This window comes from Euleptes europaea, chromosome 12 (assembly GCF_029931775.1).
Source record: "Euleptes europaea isolate rEulEur1 chromosome 12, rEulEur1.hap1, whole genome shotgun sequence".
NCBI lineage: Eukaryota > Metazoa > Chordata > Lepidosauria > Squamata > Sphaerodactylidae > Euleptes > Euleptes europaea.
In genome coordinates, this window is record NC_079323.1 from 58096173 (window position 1) to 58113320 (window position 17148).

Here is a 17148-nt window from a genome sequence, read left to right on the forward strand (position 1 = left end):
TTCATAGCAAATGTTATATGTTGCCTTGGCAATCATTTGTAAGAAACTTAGGCTGTGACTTGAGTAACTGCCGTATTCCAAATAAATGCACTCATTCAAATGTACATTTGTAAAAAGGTCCTGGTTTTTATGGCCCTTGGTTGAAAAGAATGAAACTGATCACATGATTCTTACTAAAAACAGGTTGAGCAGCAGCCTTCATTTTTTAAAAATCAAAGAAAAGGCAGCTTAAAAACATTTTAAAATGTTTAAATGTTTTTGTAATATTATGTTAAGGATGCAAGCTTTAATCTATTTAATCAATAGATTTATTAACTACACAATTAGAACAGGTGAGGATAAAATTTTAGCATTGGTGAGGCTAAGAATAAAAAGCCCACATCAATTTTAAAGTAATTATGACATTAATATGTTACATTTCATTTTGCCCCCTATTTCTTCTTTTCCTTTCCTGAAAGTCCCCATAGCTCAATCTCTTTTCCTGCTTCCTTCTCCCCTTCCCACCCACCAGCCAACCTGCCTGTGTCTGCCCTCCTGTCTTCAGCTTTCCCGATTCCCCTCCCTGACAGCATTTTTCTGGGAAAACTCCAAGGACTTGTGAGGAGCACCTCACACTTCCCTCCCTGTTTCTTCTTTCTCTCCTCCTGGCAGTCCCCATAACCTCAACATTCCCTGCTGCCTTCTCTCCTTCCCACACACACACCAACCTATAATTTATCTGCCCCACATCTTCAGCTTTATTTATTATTATCTACTTCACTTATGAGAGTCAGTGTGGTGTAGTAGTTAAGTGTGGCGGACTCTAATCTGGACAACAGGTTTCGATTCCCCACTCCTCCACACCAAGCCTGCTGGGTGATCCTGGGCCAGTCACAGTTCTCTCAGAACTCTCTCATCCCACATTGAGGCAGGCAATGGCAAATCACCTCTGAACGTCTCTTGCCTTGAATACCCTACAGGGTATTCCGTCAGCTATGACCTGATGGCATTTTCCACCACCACTTTACTTACACCCTGCTTTTCTCCACAATGGGAACCCAAATCAGCTTATGTCATTCTCTCCTCCATTTTATTCTCATAACAACCCTGTGAGATAGGCTGGGAGTGTATGACTGGCACAAAGTCACTCAGGGAGAATAATGGCAGAGATTCAAACATGGGTATCCCAGATCCTAGTCTGAAAATCTAACCACTACACACAGAATTTTGTGGGGTAGCTGCTGTTAAACAGTAGCATGAAGCCAGGCTTGGATGAGACATGCAAGCTTTGTGGTAACAAGTCTCCTGATGGTTGCTGCCTGCTGCCAGGTGTGGTCCCAATGAGTCCTCCCTCAAAGGTCAAAACAACCAAGGAAAGGGCCCATTCCCCCAGTCTTTTACTGACAGAAACCAAGGCTTGAAGGCTGGCAATACTGTTTTAGTTGCCTAGCAATGGCCACTGAGGGACATACAAAGTATGAAAGTCTCAGCAAAGAAACAAAACTAAACTAATTTTGTTAATGAACGGACTTCATGTGAACAATCTAATGCACTCCATAAGGAACTTAACTGTTCCAGAACTGAATCCATGGGAGTAGATCTAGATAGCAGGATGCCAGGCCCAACCACCCCTTGTCGGAATTTAGCCATTTCTCTCTCTGGATAGGCTTAGCTTCCAGGAGCATGGACCAAGGCTCCAAGCCTGGTATCTAGTCACCTACATTTCCTTAATACCACCGATCAGACATTCAGATATGCTACAGAAGTATATAGCAAGCTGCCTAACAATCACCCACACGTGGTCTATTTAACCTTTATCTGCCCCCCGCCCCATCTCTGAACCTCTCATCCATGGAATACTTCACTGCCAACAGTAAGACAGTAGGCCAAGCTACCTAACAATGACCACAAGGAACATAGTCTGAATCCATAGAGTCCCAATATGGTAAATCAAAGAGCCAATTCAAAGCTGCTTGACAAGTGGAGTAAAAAAAAAATTCTTCAGTTTCATAAGCAATGCAGTTTATATTCCCCAAGAACACTTTCCAACAAAACCCAGCAAAAACAAAAGGAAACATATTAAGTGAAATCTAACTGACTGAAACACTTTTTCTGGATTGGGTAAGCATACTGTGAGTGGCTCAGAACAGAACAAGATGCAATACATGAGCCCTAAACCCTCCAGTTCACATCAAATCAAATCATTTATTATTACAGCCAAAGGCCAGCATAAAATGTAAAATATACATCCTATATTAAAATTATACAACTTCCACTTACAGCATCTCATCTGTACAAACCCTCCAGTTCAGTGTCAACTGTTTTTGTGCGGACATAAAGATATTCTGATGACTAGGTTAATGCAAAAGCTCACCTTAATAATCAATTTCTTTGTTGATGTTTTGAGATGAGGATGGTTACTTGTAACAAACATTTTCATCAATAAATAGAATACCGATCTTTCTGTACAAGCTTTCTCAGCAGCAAAGTCAACCTAAAAGAAAACATTTTATTGCTTTCATGACAAAATGTTTTTCAGACTCTCCACAAACATTGAAGCCTTCCAAAATCCTCTAACTGTCAATGACCGTGTAATTATTTATTCAGTAGTTATTCAGGCCTTTCTCCAAGGACTTAGGGCAGCATACATGTTCTTACCTTCTCCATTTTATTCAAATAATATTTCTGGCAGGTAGGTTAGGTGGTAAGAGAATGTTACTTGACAAAGGTCACCCACTGAGTTACAGGGATAAGAAGGATCTGACCCGGGTCATCCCAGTTCAAACGTGGTGTAGAGCCAGCATGGTGTAGTGGTTAAGAGTGGTGGTTTGGAGCGGTGGACTCTAATCTGGAGAACCGGGTTTGATTCCCCCTCCTCCACACGAGCAGCGGACACTAATCTGGTGAACCAGATTGGTTTCCCCACTCCTACACATGAAGCCAGCTAGGTGACCTTGGGCTAGTCACAGCTTTCTTAAGAGCTCTCTCAGCCCCATTTACCTCACAGGGTGTCTGTTGTGGGGAAGGGAAGGTGATTGTGAGCAGGTTTGATTCTTCCTTAAATGGTAGAGAAAGTCAGCATATAAAAACCAACTCTTCTTCTTCTTCTTTAAACCTCTTACTATTACATTATGTAACAAACATGTTTAGAAAAGAGTGCAAAAGTCTGAGGTATGTGTGATGTACAGGAGGCTGTCCTGCCTATAAGAATGCTGCTCCAGCATCTAATCGCTTTTCAGAAGGGGGATGAGATGTTGGAGGGAAGCACAGCAGTAGAGTTGAGTTCTGCCTCAGGAAGAGAGCAGTGATAGCTCAGGTCTGGCTCAGCAAAAGAGCGGACAGAGTGAAGGGTAGCTCACCTTGGTAGTGTGGCAGAGCGGTTTAGCTCCACCTCTGGGAGAGAACAGAGTACCCAACTGTTAGGCTTGTCTATGGTAATGAGCAGACCTTGTACCATTTAGTCTGACTCTGGGGAAAGGGCAGGCTGGTGTGGGTGGAGCCCTGGGTGTGTGAGAGAATTCAACCTAGTGGCTAGTCAGCAAAAGACTGTTTGTGCCGGAAAGCATTAAAGAAAATTCTAACTACTCTGAAGCCATAACTAGTTTAAATTTATATGCTTCAGCCAGATTTCTTCTTTGTCTTCCTGGAGACCTGTGCTGCTGATGATCTCTTCCTTGAAACCAACCTGTCAATAAACACATCTTCTTTGTACTAATCCTACCTCAGTGATGTCCATATTCCACTAGCGCACCACAAACCTTACCTCACAGCAGTGAACCCATTCCTATACACTTGCTACCTTAAGAACACCTGGTAACTGAGGGGAAGGTTTATAGTTTAAAGCAAACCTGGTTCCCCCAAAATCACAGGAGGCAGTGAGGGTCCCCTCACTAGGTGGAAAAGTCCTGTCACAGATGACAAGGGCTATTGGGAGGATACAATGTAAGGACAAACTACATATGAGCTATTGTCGAAGGCTTTCACGGTCAGAGTTCATTGTTTCTTGTAGGTTATCCGGGCTGTGTGACCGTGGTCTTGGCATTTTCTTTCCTGACGTTTCGCCAGCAGCTGTGGCAGGCATCTTCAGAGAATGCCTGCCACAGCTGCTGGCGAAACGTCAGGAAAGAAAATACCAAGACCACGGTCACACAGCCCGATAACCTACAAGAAACAATACATATGAGCTCTTTGGGAAAAGGGCAGGATTAAAATGTAATAAAAACAAGCAAACTACAAACAGTAAATAAAACAGCCCTCACATGTTTTAATTGATTTTGAACCCCTGAAAAGAAGAAGGACTATGCTATTTACATAAACATACTGAAGAACAACATTATTTAACTTGTGTGCCCGGGACAACTGGGTTTCACTTTGTATTTTCCCAAGTATCACATCTGCTCTACATGTATGCAAGAGAAAATAGCCGCACTCCTTGCAAAAATGAAAAGAGCCCAAGTGGAGAAAAGTAGGAACCTTTCCCATTATTCACAGATGTACAGTCTCAAAGGCCTTTCTTCCTTCCAACATCAGCTTTTAGGAAACAAGGCCACCCATTCTGCAGTTAATCAAATCTGCATGGGCCCATCTGTGGTGGCTTTTCAGATAATGGTTTAAACTCACCCATTTCAGTCAGTGTTTGTAACAGATTGGGTTTAATGGATTTGACTGACCTCACCTATCACAGTGAGATCAGAGCTCCTTTTTTGGCCCTCTCTGTTTTTAATTTTAAAGGATATTGTTATTATTTGCATGTAGCTACAAATTTTGTAAATAAATATGTAAATCAGGGAGCAGCTCTCTAAATTCTGCCCTTTACAAAATGTTTATGGGGGAAGGGAGAGAGGGAGCCTTACAGATCAGCAGTACCAGTGACAAAGACCCAGAAAAACTAGAAAACAGTGAACATAAGCATATGACTGCTCTTAAAATAGGACATTTATTTCAGATACACACACTTACCTGTACTTTAAACCAGGAAAACTTATTTGCAGGCAACTCAAGAGCTACCTTTAGAATATGATGTTGTAGAACAGGAGGAACCTCCTGTCGCAGTCCTTTTTCCGTTACAATACCTGGGGTGTGAGAACGAAAATTTTGCTTTGTATTTCCCTTCCATCTTGGGAAATGGCTTCAGCCAGAAATGGCAATAAACTATCACTCATAGCAGAAATTTCAGATAAGTCAGGATACACCAACTAAAGTTTCTCCAGAATACTAAAAGTTAATTATCGATACATTACGTTGTGTTGCAGCCTTGAAAACACTGAATCTTGCCCCATTAGTCTAGTGTACTTTTCATCTAGTCATTGTAGCAAAGACTTGATGGTTAGGCATTACAGATGGCAATGTTTACCTTCAGGCTTTGAAAAGCTTCACCTGCTGATTTACACAGATTAATCTGTTGTTAAGGAGCAGGCCAGGCTAACCTTTGTTCTGCTCATTGGTCTCCATAGGTCTCACATATCTTAGTGCTGCACAGCATGCAGCGTCAGGACTGCAACCCTGTGCAAGCCCCAAAACTACGCACTGCCTGTTCTGTTTGTATTATGAAACCAATGCTGTTCTTCCAGTGAAATGATGGCTAACTTAGACATAGAATCACACAGTTGCAAGGGCCTTGCCCAACTTCTCGTTCAACGCAGGAGATCCAAAGATAAAACACCCTGAGGGATGCCTGGCCTCTGCAAGCAAGGGAAGAGCACCCACCCTCCCCAAAGATAATTGGTTGTGTTGTCAAATCACCCTTAGCAATGGCAAGTTTCTCCTCATATTTAACCAAAATCTATTCTCATGGAACTTACTGCACTTCGTTAAATCTATTCTTGCCCTCTGGAGCAAGAGAGAACAAGTTCGTCTCCTCTTCCATGCAACAGCCATTCAGGTACTTCAAGACTGCAGTTGTGGACCTCTCTCTCCCCCTTTTAGTGATCTCTTCCTCAGACTGAAGGTACCCAGTTTATTGCTTACTGTTTGACATAAAACTGTGACTATTTGTATTGTTTAATAATTCAGTGCTAACAGGCCTTTTAAATCTTAAACAAAACTAAAGCTGTAATAACATTCCCAAAACAATTCTAAGTTTTGATGATAGGTATTTAAAGTCTCTTGGGGTATTAGGCTATATTTGTCAGCATTCTCTAAAAAAATACTGATAGTGAAGACATAATGAAAAAATTCCAGATTACCAGAGAACATTGTCGAAGGCTTTCACGGTCAGAGTTCATTGGTTCTTGTAGGTTATCCGGACTGTGTGACGGTGGTCTTGGTATTTTCTGTCCTGACGTTTCAGCAGCAGCTGTGGCAGGCATCTTCAGAGGAGTAACACTGAAGGACAGTGTCTCTCAGTGTCAAGTGTGTAGGAAGAGTAATATATAGTCAGAAAGGGGTTGTGTTTGAGCTGATTGACAATGATTCAGCTCAAACCCAACCCCTTTCTGACTATATATTACTCTTCCTACACACTTGACACTGAGAGACACTGTCCTTCAGTGTTACTCCTCTGAAGATGCCTGCCACAGCTGCTGGCGAAACATCAGGAAAGAAAATACCAAGACCACGGTCACACAGCCCGGATAACCTACAAGAACCAGAGAACATTGTTCCTTTCACTAGAAAAAAAACAACCCGTTTTATACATAGTTTCTAGTGCCTTGGACCCTGGCTAAACTTTAGGGAGGAGGTGAATTTCCCCAACTCCCTTTCCCAGAGACCACCTCCAACCTCTTCCCAACCTTTTCTTGTGGGTCCCTGTTCCCCCAGGGGCAGCATTTCTAGGGACATTTTGGCCTGGAAGGGGGACACCAGTTAACTTTGCTTCCCCTCTTGCACCCATGGAAATCTAGACAGGATCTGACACCGTGACAATAATTTTAAAGTACTCTTACCTTTGATTAATTTACTAAAATCGAAGTTGCTTTGTGCTACCAAGTGGGGAACAACTTGCTGATAGAGACATATTACATGAAGCAATACAGCTTTCAGAAGAGTGGTCTCTGCATCATCTGAACCTTTAAAAAAACGAATTAACAGTTAAAACGTCTAAAACAAAGCAATGCCTCCTAAACAAGGCTGAAAATTATTATATATTATCTTTCTTCTGATAGTAACAGTACAGTCATATAAGCAACATGACTGTCTTTTCCAGTGACTTTTGTCGTCTCATGATGTGACCAAAATACGATAGCCTCAGCTACTTATATATCTATATATATAAAATTGTATTTTATTGTTTTGCTGTCAGGTCACAACTGACTTATGGCAACCCACGTAGGGGTTTTCATGGCAAGAGACATTCAGGGGTGGTTTGGCATTGCCTGACTCCGTGTCACACCCCTGGTATTCCTTGGAGGTCTCCCATCCAAATACTTCTCAGGGTTGAGAGTGCGTGGCTGGCCCAAGGTCACCCAGCAAGTTTCCATGGCAGAGTGGATATTTGAACCTGGGTTACCCAGATCCTAGTCTGACACCTTAACCTTCTATTAAAAGGTAAAGGTCCCCTGTGCAAGCATCGGGTCATTCCTGACCCACGGGGTGACGTCACATCCCGACGTTTTCTAGGCAGACTTTGTTGTACGGGGTGGTTTGCCAGTGCCTTCCCTTTACTCCCAGCAAGCTGGGTACTCATTTTACAACATATAAAATTAAGAAATTTAGATCAAGACAAGTAGAATTTTTCTAGTTGTATCAATTATAAAGATTAAGCAACTGTTTGCTTATTTTGCATTTTAATACACAAGTAAGAGAGTGGTAGGCAGGCAGGACAAAGACTGTACAACCTTCAGTTCCTAAACAGAATTCCTGCACCACTTTCTGAAATTTAATTAAAAAACCCATTTTTAATGCTATAAAGGCCAGAATTAATTTCTTTTTAAGTGAATATTTTCAGATGCTGAATTTTGGATCCAGTACAAGTTTTGCACACACATAAAATTACAGAATGTACACAGGGCAGACCATAACTCGTGTAAGACAAGTCATGAAGTGCTTTCAAAGAAGAACTCAGCTTTAAGAATTTTCTCAGCTCCGCTAAAAAAGCATCAGCTCATCCCCCCCACACACACAAGAGGTCATCAACAGCTGATCAAAATACGAAACTGAACAAGTTTAAATCGCCACAACATCAAATGTGAATCATTAAGAGACATCATTCACATGCAAGTCATATAAGAAAACTACAATTTTCTTACCATGTTCTACGACCTCTGTAATTTCCTCCACCATGGAAGCAGCATTTTCTTCTTCCCTTCTCTGTCCATTCTGTTCCTTCCCTTGCTTTAGAAGTGACTGCCACACTGCTATTATGTTAGTCATATCTGGAAAAAGCTAGGTTTTTGAAAAAGGCTGGCATCAGCTAATGAACAGTTATACAATCCCTTCAGTTCTATAAAAAACAAGTGGGGACCCAAAGAAACTTGAATGCGGGGGTATTCCCCCACCTTTGCTTCCTTCCCACTCCCCCATTCTCTGTCAAAGTTCTCCCCTCTCTGTTTATGCCCTCACCCCTTCAATCTCCCCTCACCCCTTCTCCCCTCATCCCTTGTATATTAATCTCCCCTTCCTCCAGCCCTTCTCAGACAACATCCCCCCTTCCCTCACCCCTTCTCAATTTGCCGCTCTTTCTCTCCCTCAGATAATCTCCCCGCTCTTCTTTCTCTTTCTCTCCCCCCTCCCAAAGACAATCCCCCGTTGTTTCTTTTTTTCCCCCCACCCTTCTTCTTCCCTTCCTTGGGAATAGCGGTGGCTGCAGCAGCAGGGCTGTAGAGGGAACTCCCATCTTACTCCCATCACCTAGCCTGGCATGGATCCACGCCCCACCACCCACCTTTGAGCCTGGTGGCAGCAGTGTGTGGGCACTGCTCCAAGCCCGAAGCCTCTCCTGACATCGGCACCACAGCCGGGCCTGGAGCAGTGGAGCGGCTCCCTGCAGCCGCTGCTGACAGCTCTACAGATAAATGCATTGTCTGAGCATCAGTAGACAACGTTTTATTTTTTGGAGGATTCAAACCTCTGTAATGTTTTGGGTGTTTGTTTGTTTGTTGTGATTTCAGATTCTTCTGCAAACCTAGGGGATTCCCTCAAGTTTGCAGGAAAATCTGTTTAGAACTGCTGTGGCCCCCATTCACAGATGGGGGCTACAAGTCGCTATTAGATATAATGATTTACAAAGCAGAAACATAGGAGAAGAGACGGATCATCTCCTATGTAAGAAAAGTTGCCTGTCATTAACTTTTGTGAACAAGGTACCAAACATTTTGAACTCAAGCAGCTTCATTTGTAGAAGTGCTACTTTAGTGAACCCAAACTATGATGGCCAGAACTAGGGGGGAGAGAAGGATAATTTTGTTTTCTGCTTTTTAAACAATTTCTTACATATCAATTTACTTCAGAACAGTCTGTTTAATTCAAGAGTTCCTAAAGGTTTTTACTCTGCACCCTTGCAGAAGTTGAAAGCTCCGAGGGACTTTAGTTTTACCTCAGGAAAGCAGAAAACCATTATCCCACCTCTTACAGTACACTCCAGCCATCATTTCATGTGTTGTCAGTACTGTTTCAACCACATAATTTCAAGTCAGACTCCCCTAACCCGTTGCCCTTGTGCTCCTTTTTCCACCCTCAGGCTTTCCACAGCAAATCCTCAAGTCTCTCAAGTGGCTTAACATGAAAACTATTTTAGTGTCTCCCACAATAACCTCTCTCTTAATACTCTAAACATCATGGCTTAAAAACCACAACAATATTATTTAATATGGAGAAATGCCAACAGAATAACTTTGAGGGTTTAGCTTCTACAGTACAAAAACAGACTAGATCCTCAGCATACTGAGGCATTTTCTGGGACACAAATTGTGATTCTATGCCAGTTTCATTACTTTGTACCTTGCTCAAAGCTTCCCTGTACTGCTGAACAAACTCCTGCATCACAGATGGAGTATAGACTTCAGACTTCTCCCATATAGTCTCATTCAGACAGTGTTCAATGTTTTTCAGCGCTCTTTTCAGGATCATTGACAGAAGTGAAAAGATCGTATGTTTCACTATGTTACTGGCTATCTAAAATTTTAAGAAAGAGTTAAACTGTTACTTTACTTCTACCTCATCTTCCATATTCAAACTCAACACATATTCAAGTTTACTTACAAGCATTTACCGGAAAGAAAATGGGTGTTTAAAGACAAGTAATAAATGGTCTGTTTTGCTACCTTCCAGCTAATGTTTCTGAGACTAATTTAGTTCCTTCACAATTTTTCTCCCACCATGTATCACATTCCATTTTTTAAACTGAGAATGTGCCATGCACACCAACTGAGCTTAGCACGCATATTAAATGGGAAAGCTCATCTATGTTCCTCCAGTTGTTACAATGAAAACTGATGGCCAAGTAAACCAGAAAAGTCTCAGGAGGCCCAGACAGATTCAATACATTCTTCTCTAACTGGCTAATGAAACTTCCTAAAAAGAAGACGGAAACAGGTGCAAAGCATGCAAATTGACTACCTTGTATTGGACGATGGTGTAGATGATGACTGACAAAAAGCTGTGTTAAATGTTGTAAGAAAGTAGTTACCTTAGCACCAGGCCCTTGGAGATAAAGAACCAAGTGATCGGAGAGTGGGCTGAATAAGTTGTCTGGGCTGAAAAGTGTCCTCACTGAAGTTAATTGGGTCACCTGTGCTGACTCCGGGCAATTTGGCCTTGGGAGTTGCATATGGGGCAGCCCATGTTTCATTTTGCCATGTGGTGTAGTGGTTAAGAGTGGTGGTTTGGAGCGGTGGACTCTGATCTGGAGAACCGGGTTTGATTCCCCACTTCTCCACATGAGTGGTGGAGGCTAATCTGGTGAACTGGATTTGTTTCCCTACTCCTACACATGAAGCCAGCTGGGTGACTTTGGGCTAGTCACAGCTCTCTTAGAGCTCTCTCAGCCCCACCCACCTCACAGGGTGTCTATTGTGGGGAGGGGAAGGGAAGGTGATTGTAAGCCAGTTTGAGTCTCCCTTAAGTGGTAGAGAAAGTTTGCATATAAAAACCAACTCTTCTTCTTCATTCCCCAGAGTTTCACCGCTGAAATGCTTCAGTTAGCAGCGGAATTGGATGGATTGCTTATGTCCTTAAGGTTCGCCTTATGAGGTTAAAAAGGGGTAGGTTTCACCTAGGCAGGGGGCCTTTTTTTGTTGTTTTCCTTGGTCATTCTGCAGAAGAGTGGGATTTGGCTGTGGATGTAAGTTGGTGCTGCTTAGCAAATTGGCTGGCAGTCTAGTTAGGACAGTTATTTAGCAGCTAGAAGTTTGTTATTTTTGTATGCTTGTTGTTCGCTTGAGAGTCTATCCTTTCCTCTCTCTAATAAACTTATCTGTTTTATTAAATAGAAGTGTAGAACTCGAGTTCGTACGTGGTCTCACCCCAGAAACGAACCCCAAGGTTTGGGTAGCCTGTTAGTCAGGGAAACTACCAGCCTTAAACAAATAGGTCAACATCCCTCTGGCTCGTCTGTTTCTATGGTGGCTGTGATCAGCACTCAGAACTGGGGGAGGGCGGTCAAGGGGAGGTTCAAGCCATATAAATGTTGCATACTCCTACACTAAGTTGGTCCAATAAAAAGACGAATGGGCTTATTTTGCAACTCCGATTTGCTGCGATCAGTGCAGTGACTGCTATACACTGAATTTAAAAAATAAATACATCCATAGCTCATTTTTATAATAGTAAAATGTAAGCCCATATTTTCTGTATGTATGTGGTAGAAACCTAATATTGTAAAATATCCCTTTATTCTTCGCATAACTGAGTACCTAGGTGGACATAGTGTATTTATTATGTTTTATACTGTGTCTCTAAGACCCTAGTCCAACACTACCACACTGGCTTATACTCAAAATTATTTTTATTATATTTCAGGTGGAAAGTGCCTTACCTAATTTCAGCTAATGAATTCAGAGGCAATATTAAAGGACACATTTGTACCAGGGACCTCTGTAGCATACAGTACAATCCTAAGCAGGTTTACGCCCTTCTAAACCTACTGAAGTCAATGTGTTTAGAATGATAGAACTCTGTTTTTGGTAGCACTGGTATTCATTCTATACAGCACCTATGCTACACCAGTTCCCTGGCTGTTTGGGGAAGACCCCTCCTCCCCATACACATACAGATGATAAAAGTTCTTACATTTAATCCCTGGGTGAACATTGCTTTATTGCATACTGCCGGAACAGTTGTCACCATCACCATGGAAAGCAATTTAGGAAGCGGAATAAACTCTGAAGTTTTAAAACAGTTGGAAACCTCTGGCTGAGCCTCATAAATCTGAAATTAAACAAAACACATTTTTAGATGGTATGACTATAAGCATGGGACACTGGGTCCAATCTAACAGGACCAATACAAAGAAAGTATTATCTGTGTGTGTGTATGTGTGTGTGTGTGTTAAGTGCCGTCAAGTCATTTCCGACTCACGGCGACCCTATGAATCGATGTCCTCCAAAGTGTCCTATCCTTAACAGCCTTGCTCAGATCTTGCAAACTGAGGGCCGTGGCTTCCTTTATAGAGTCCATCCATCTCTTGTTGGGTCTTCCTCTTTTCCTGCTGCCTTCAACTTTTCCTAGCATGATTGTCTTTTCCAGTGACTCTTGTCTTCTCATAATGTGACCAAAATACGACAGCCTCAGTTTAGTCATTTTAGCTTCTAGGGTCAGTTCAGGTTTGATTTTATCTAAATCCCACTGATTTGTTTTTTGGAGGGGCTCCAGGGTATCCTGAACCGCCAAAGTATTATCTAAGAGACATTAATTAAAAACAGTATAAAATGTCCAATTCCACAGAGGAGAAAGGTTGTTTGGAATTTAAAAACAGGTAGCAGATGCCATCTACCTCCATTAAAACATGAATTTTGCCACAGATTTGAATATAATTAGGAGAGTCCAAGTATGGCCTTTCAACCATCATTAAACAACGCTAAGCAACAGCTCTCTGAAACAGCAGTGAGCACAGGATCCAATGCCAGGCTCTTTAGAGGCCCTATTTCCCTCGATCTGGTACTGGAAGGCTGCCCAGGCCCCTGCAATCGAGCAAAACTCAGAACTGCTGGAAAGCAGGGAAAAATTCTCCACATGGCACAACAGTGTTATGCAAAAAAGCTGGAGGGCCAAGGGAGAACCATACACAACATCCTCCTAAAGCCAACACACATATGGACATGCCCACTCCTCACTCAAAGGATACCCTGAAAGGTTTTGGAGGGATTTGTACAGAGTGCGGCTACAGAACTCAGCCTCACTTCATTGGGGCAGAAGGCCTCCTGTAGTTGGTTGCAGTTCAAAACTGTTCCTCAGCTTGGAGTAGCTATGGCAACAAATCGGATTGGCCACCTGACGTAACAGCACACCTACGCTGCAGGCCACTCATCAGTTTCTTTCCAGTTTTGTGCGAAATACGAGAGTCATTTGTTAATTACACAACCATTTTAGAAATCAGCAGCCTTCCCCCCACCCCCGGTTTCTTATCTTTGACATTTTGCTGTTTTATAGCTCTGTATTTTATGGTTCTTCATCTTCTTTTCAACTGTTTTTAATGTATTTTTACTCTTTGTACTGCGGAGGGCTACTTGAGTCAGATTAATGACATGTAAACTTGAAAAGCAGTGCTTTAGTCCAAACGTCTAAACAGCCTGTTATTCATGTAGCACCCAGCAACACACACTGGTAAATGTTTTAAGCAAACAAGAAGCACACGGGAAGGATAGAGGATTCTCCAGAGACCTTTTATGACTCCACAAGCCTACCGTTGGTGGAATCTTTTCCCTAGATCTTCTACTTTTCCTTCTAGATCCACTAAATATTTACCACCTTTTCAAATACCTTTGTGTTTACTTTCTATCTCTATTTTTTCCAGGCTTGAAGCTCTATATTCACGGCAGTTTCACAAGGTTTAAAAAAAAATCCCAAGAAGCCATTCTCTGTCTCTCATCTTCAGCATTTACAGTGCATTCCTAAGGAAAATTACTCCAGTCTAAGCCCATTCATTTCAATGGGCCTAGACTGGAGTAACTCTCCTTAGCAATGCACTTGTTAGCTTTCTTCTTTCTTTTCAAGCAAGTGTGTTGTGGCAAGAATGACAACTTTAAAGTTCTTCCTGTTAAACTACCCTAAACAATGCATCTGAATATTAATATAAAAGCTAATCATAAGTTTTGGACAGTTCATAATTCAACAACTGCTACCTAATTTCTCCAAATTTCTCTAAGATAATAAAATCAATGTTTAGTGTTCTGTTGTTATTAAAACACACACACTTGTTTGTTATCTTTCTGAATCACCCTTCTGCAAGAATCCAAAGCAAGGTACAAGGAATAAAGCATATGCATCAATGTCAATCCAACTCACTTAGACTGAGACTGAAATCTGATTACTTTCTTTAGAACATTTTTTCAAATATCTAGCCCTAAATTTACACCAGCTAGGGAAGCTTCTATCAAAAGCCAAGGCCCACAACTGTCTTTTGGGCGGCCTCTATACAACTCTGGCACAGACTCTGTTGAATGAATTCAAGAAACACAGTAAAAAAAAAAAAAGTACTGCAAATCATACTCAATCTTTAATTAATGCAATCATTCGGAATGACCCAGTGCAGAGAACTGCAGTTTATTCACAGAATAGGGGCAAGAGCATAAACCGCCCTTTACTGTATCTTGCTTCATGCTTAATGACATGTGTGTATTCTACCGTGCAAAAACACAGAACGTTATATTAGATCAAAAATTTAGCAACATGAAAACATCAGCTTTTCATTTTTAAAATGCTGTTGCTAGGGTTTCTAATGGTCATAGGCATCCTTGTGTGGCATCTTCTCCCTCTCAGGACTAACAAAAGTAATACAAAAGCACCAAAAATATACACAGAAGAATTTTGTATCAGTTAATTTTTAGGGCCGAATACCTTCCATAAAGAGATGCTTCTGTACTGTATCCAGTAAACCTAATGCAAAATGACAACTGAACAAGAGAGTATGTTAATTTCTACTTAACATTCTGGAGCTTACAACCTATTTAGACATTACTGATGCACGTCTACTTACAAGTACCATTTTATTCAATGGGACTTACTCCCAGGAAAGTGTTCTTAGGCTTGCAGCCTGAACTGAGCAATCAATCTCTCAATTCGGTAAGAGACTCAGGCTCTAGTAAATAACATTTGATTTTGGCTGCATTGTACTTAGATGACAAGAATATCCACCTGATGCCACAACCAAAAGTTTAAAATGTTTTCAGAGATGGGGTACGTCTGTCTGAGGGAGATACCGAATTCAAATAAATATGGTACAGCGTGGATCAGACAATATTTTCTTCCTATAGTGAAAGAGTGCGTGAGAACCCACAAATCTTGCTAGCTTAAGATTTATCTCCAATAAGTAATGTCTGAACAAGCCCTGAACAAAGGCAAATCTCCTTAACGATTCCCCAAAAATTACAAGTACAGGAAAAAAAGATAGATAGTCAGCTGAGGGCACTTGTGTGTGTGTGTTAAGTGCCATCAAGTCGCTTCCGACTCATGGCGACCCTATGAATCAATGTCCTCCAAAATGGCGTATCCTTAACAGCGTTGCTCAGATCTTGCAAACTGAGGGGCATGGCTTCCTTTATAGAGTTAATCCATCTCTTATTAGGTCTCCCTCTTTTACTGCTGCCTTCAACATTTCCTAGCATAATTGTCTTTTCCAGTGTCTCTTGTCTTCTCATAATGTGACCAAAGGGCGACAGCCTCAGTTTAGTCATTTTAGCTTCTAGGGTCAGTTCAGGCTTGATTTGATCTATAACCCACTGATTTGGGTTTTTTTTGGCAGTCCATGGTATCCATAACACTTTCCTCCAACACCACATTTCAAAGGAATCTACTTTCTTCCTATCAGCACTTACAATATATTATTGTGATCCTAATGAAGCAGAATATTGGTAAACATGTTGTATTGTTCTTACCTTCCTTAACAATTTCATATTGTCCAGCCAAGCTGATTTCAGTCTGGGAACAAAGGAATACTGCGATTCCTTAAAGAATCTGTTCAGTAAATCTGGGCATACTTTGAAAATGTTCACCATAAGGTCAGCAACCATCTCATCCTCCACAGCAGTCTTTAAACACAGAAGAAAACGCAGAAGCACCAAATTCCCTCCTCTAATAAAGACAGTGGAAAAAATTACCATAGTGACATCTGTAAAGTTATAATCATAACAAAAATTCCAACAATATTAATCAGTCAGTCTGTCTTTAATACAGCCCAACAGGCCATTTATAAGCATGAAAAAGCAGTATTATAAATAAGGGATTAGATTCTGCTCAGCTTTGCCACTGATAGGGGAAACTCAGAATAAAGACTTTGATCAAGTTATTATGGTCCCAGTTTATGTTCATAACAGCAGGACATTGCAGAGTTCCTTCTATTACAAACAAGGCTTTTTTACCAACTTGACATACTTTGCCAATTTCATAAGCCACTGAAATTAAGCACTAAAATTTGAATCAAATTCACACGAATAGATCGGCATAAGTGTATTTTCGTTTGCAAGGAACAATTCTTGGCATTTAGAAATTAGCAGAATATTAGCAGAGAACTGGACCCAGAAGAGATGACTGATAACCCAAGTACAGCTAAAACTAGTTATGATGAATAACTAGTCGGCTCCTCCAAACCAAGAGATTCCATGATCTTCTGACTTCTAACACAAAACATTTGGAGTTAACCTTGTTCATCTTTCCACCTCCCTAGTCTTTAAGCATTTTCCCACAAGACCATTCATAAGATGAAATGTTTATGACAGGTAAATGATTCTCCCTCAAAGGACCACTGTTTGCACACATACTACTGAAGCTTCAGAGAAAGGCTATCACTTGATAACAGCAAAAGAAAACACATTCTTGAAAATCTATCCTCTTAATATGAAAACAAGACTCTGGAATTTAAACAAAAATGCCATTTAGTTTCACATGCAGTCCACATTGACCAATCTGTAGGTACTTGCTACAAAGTTGAGGGAGGACAGCCAGGAAGCTGTCAGAATCCCCATGTGCTGCCAAGCCCAGAGCAGAAGTGGGGTAGTGAATGCAGTGATCCTGGCCATCCTTAAGAGTTGTGCCTCTGGGAAACCAGGAGTGAGACTGGGATATGGATGTCTCAGTGTT

At 41.4% G+C, this 17148-nt stretch overlaps 1 protein-coding gene across 1 annotated transcript in view; it reads right to left on the reverse strand.

Moving 5' to 3' along the window:
- The window catches only part of URB1 (URB1 ribosome biogenesis homolog), a 70042-nt gene that overhangs the window by 41355 nt on the left and 11539 nt on the right, over positions 1-17148 (reverse strand). The window contains exons 9-15 of the mRNA XM_056858210.1: positions 15948-16143; positions 12145-12282; positions 9856-10029; positions 8166-8301; positions 6864-6986; positions 4939-5051; positions 2354-2473 (exon numbers count right to left, since the gene is read on the reverse strand). Of these exons, the coding sequence (XP_056714188.1) occupies positions 2354-2473; positions 4939-5051; positions 6864-6986; positions 8166-8301; positions 9856-10029; positions 12145-12282; positions 15948-16143 (1000 nt within the window). The remainder of the gene's footprint in view (positions 1-2353; positions 2474-4938; positions 5052-6863; positions 6987-8165; positions 8302-9855; positions 10030-12144; positions 12283-15947; positions 16144-17148) is intronic.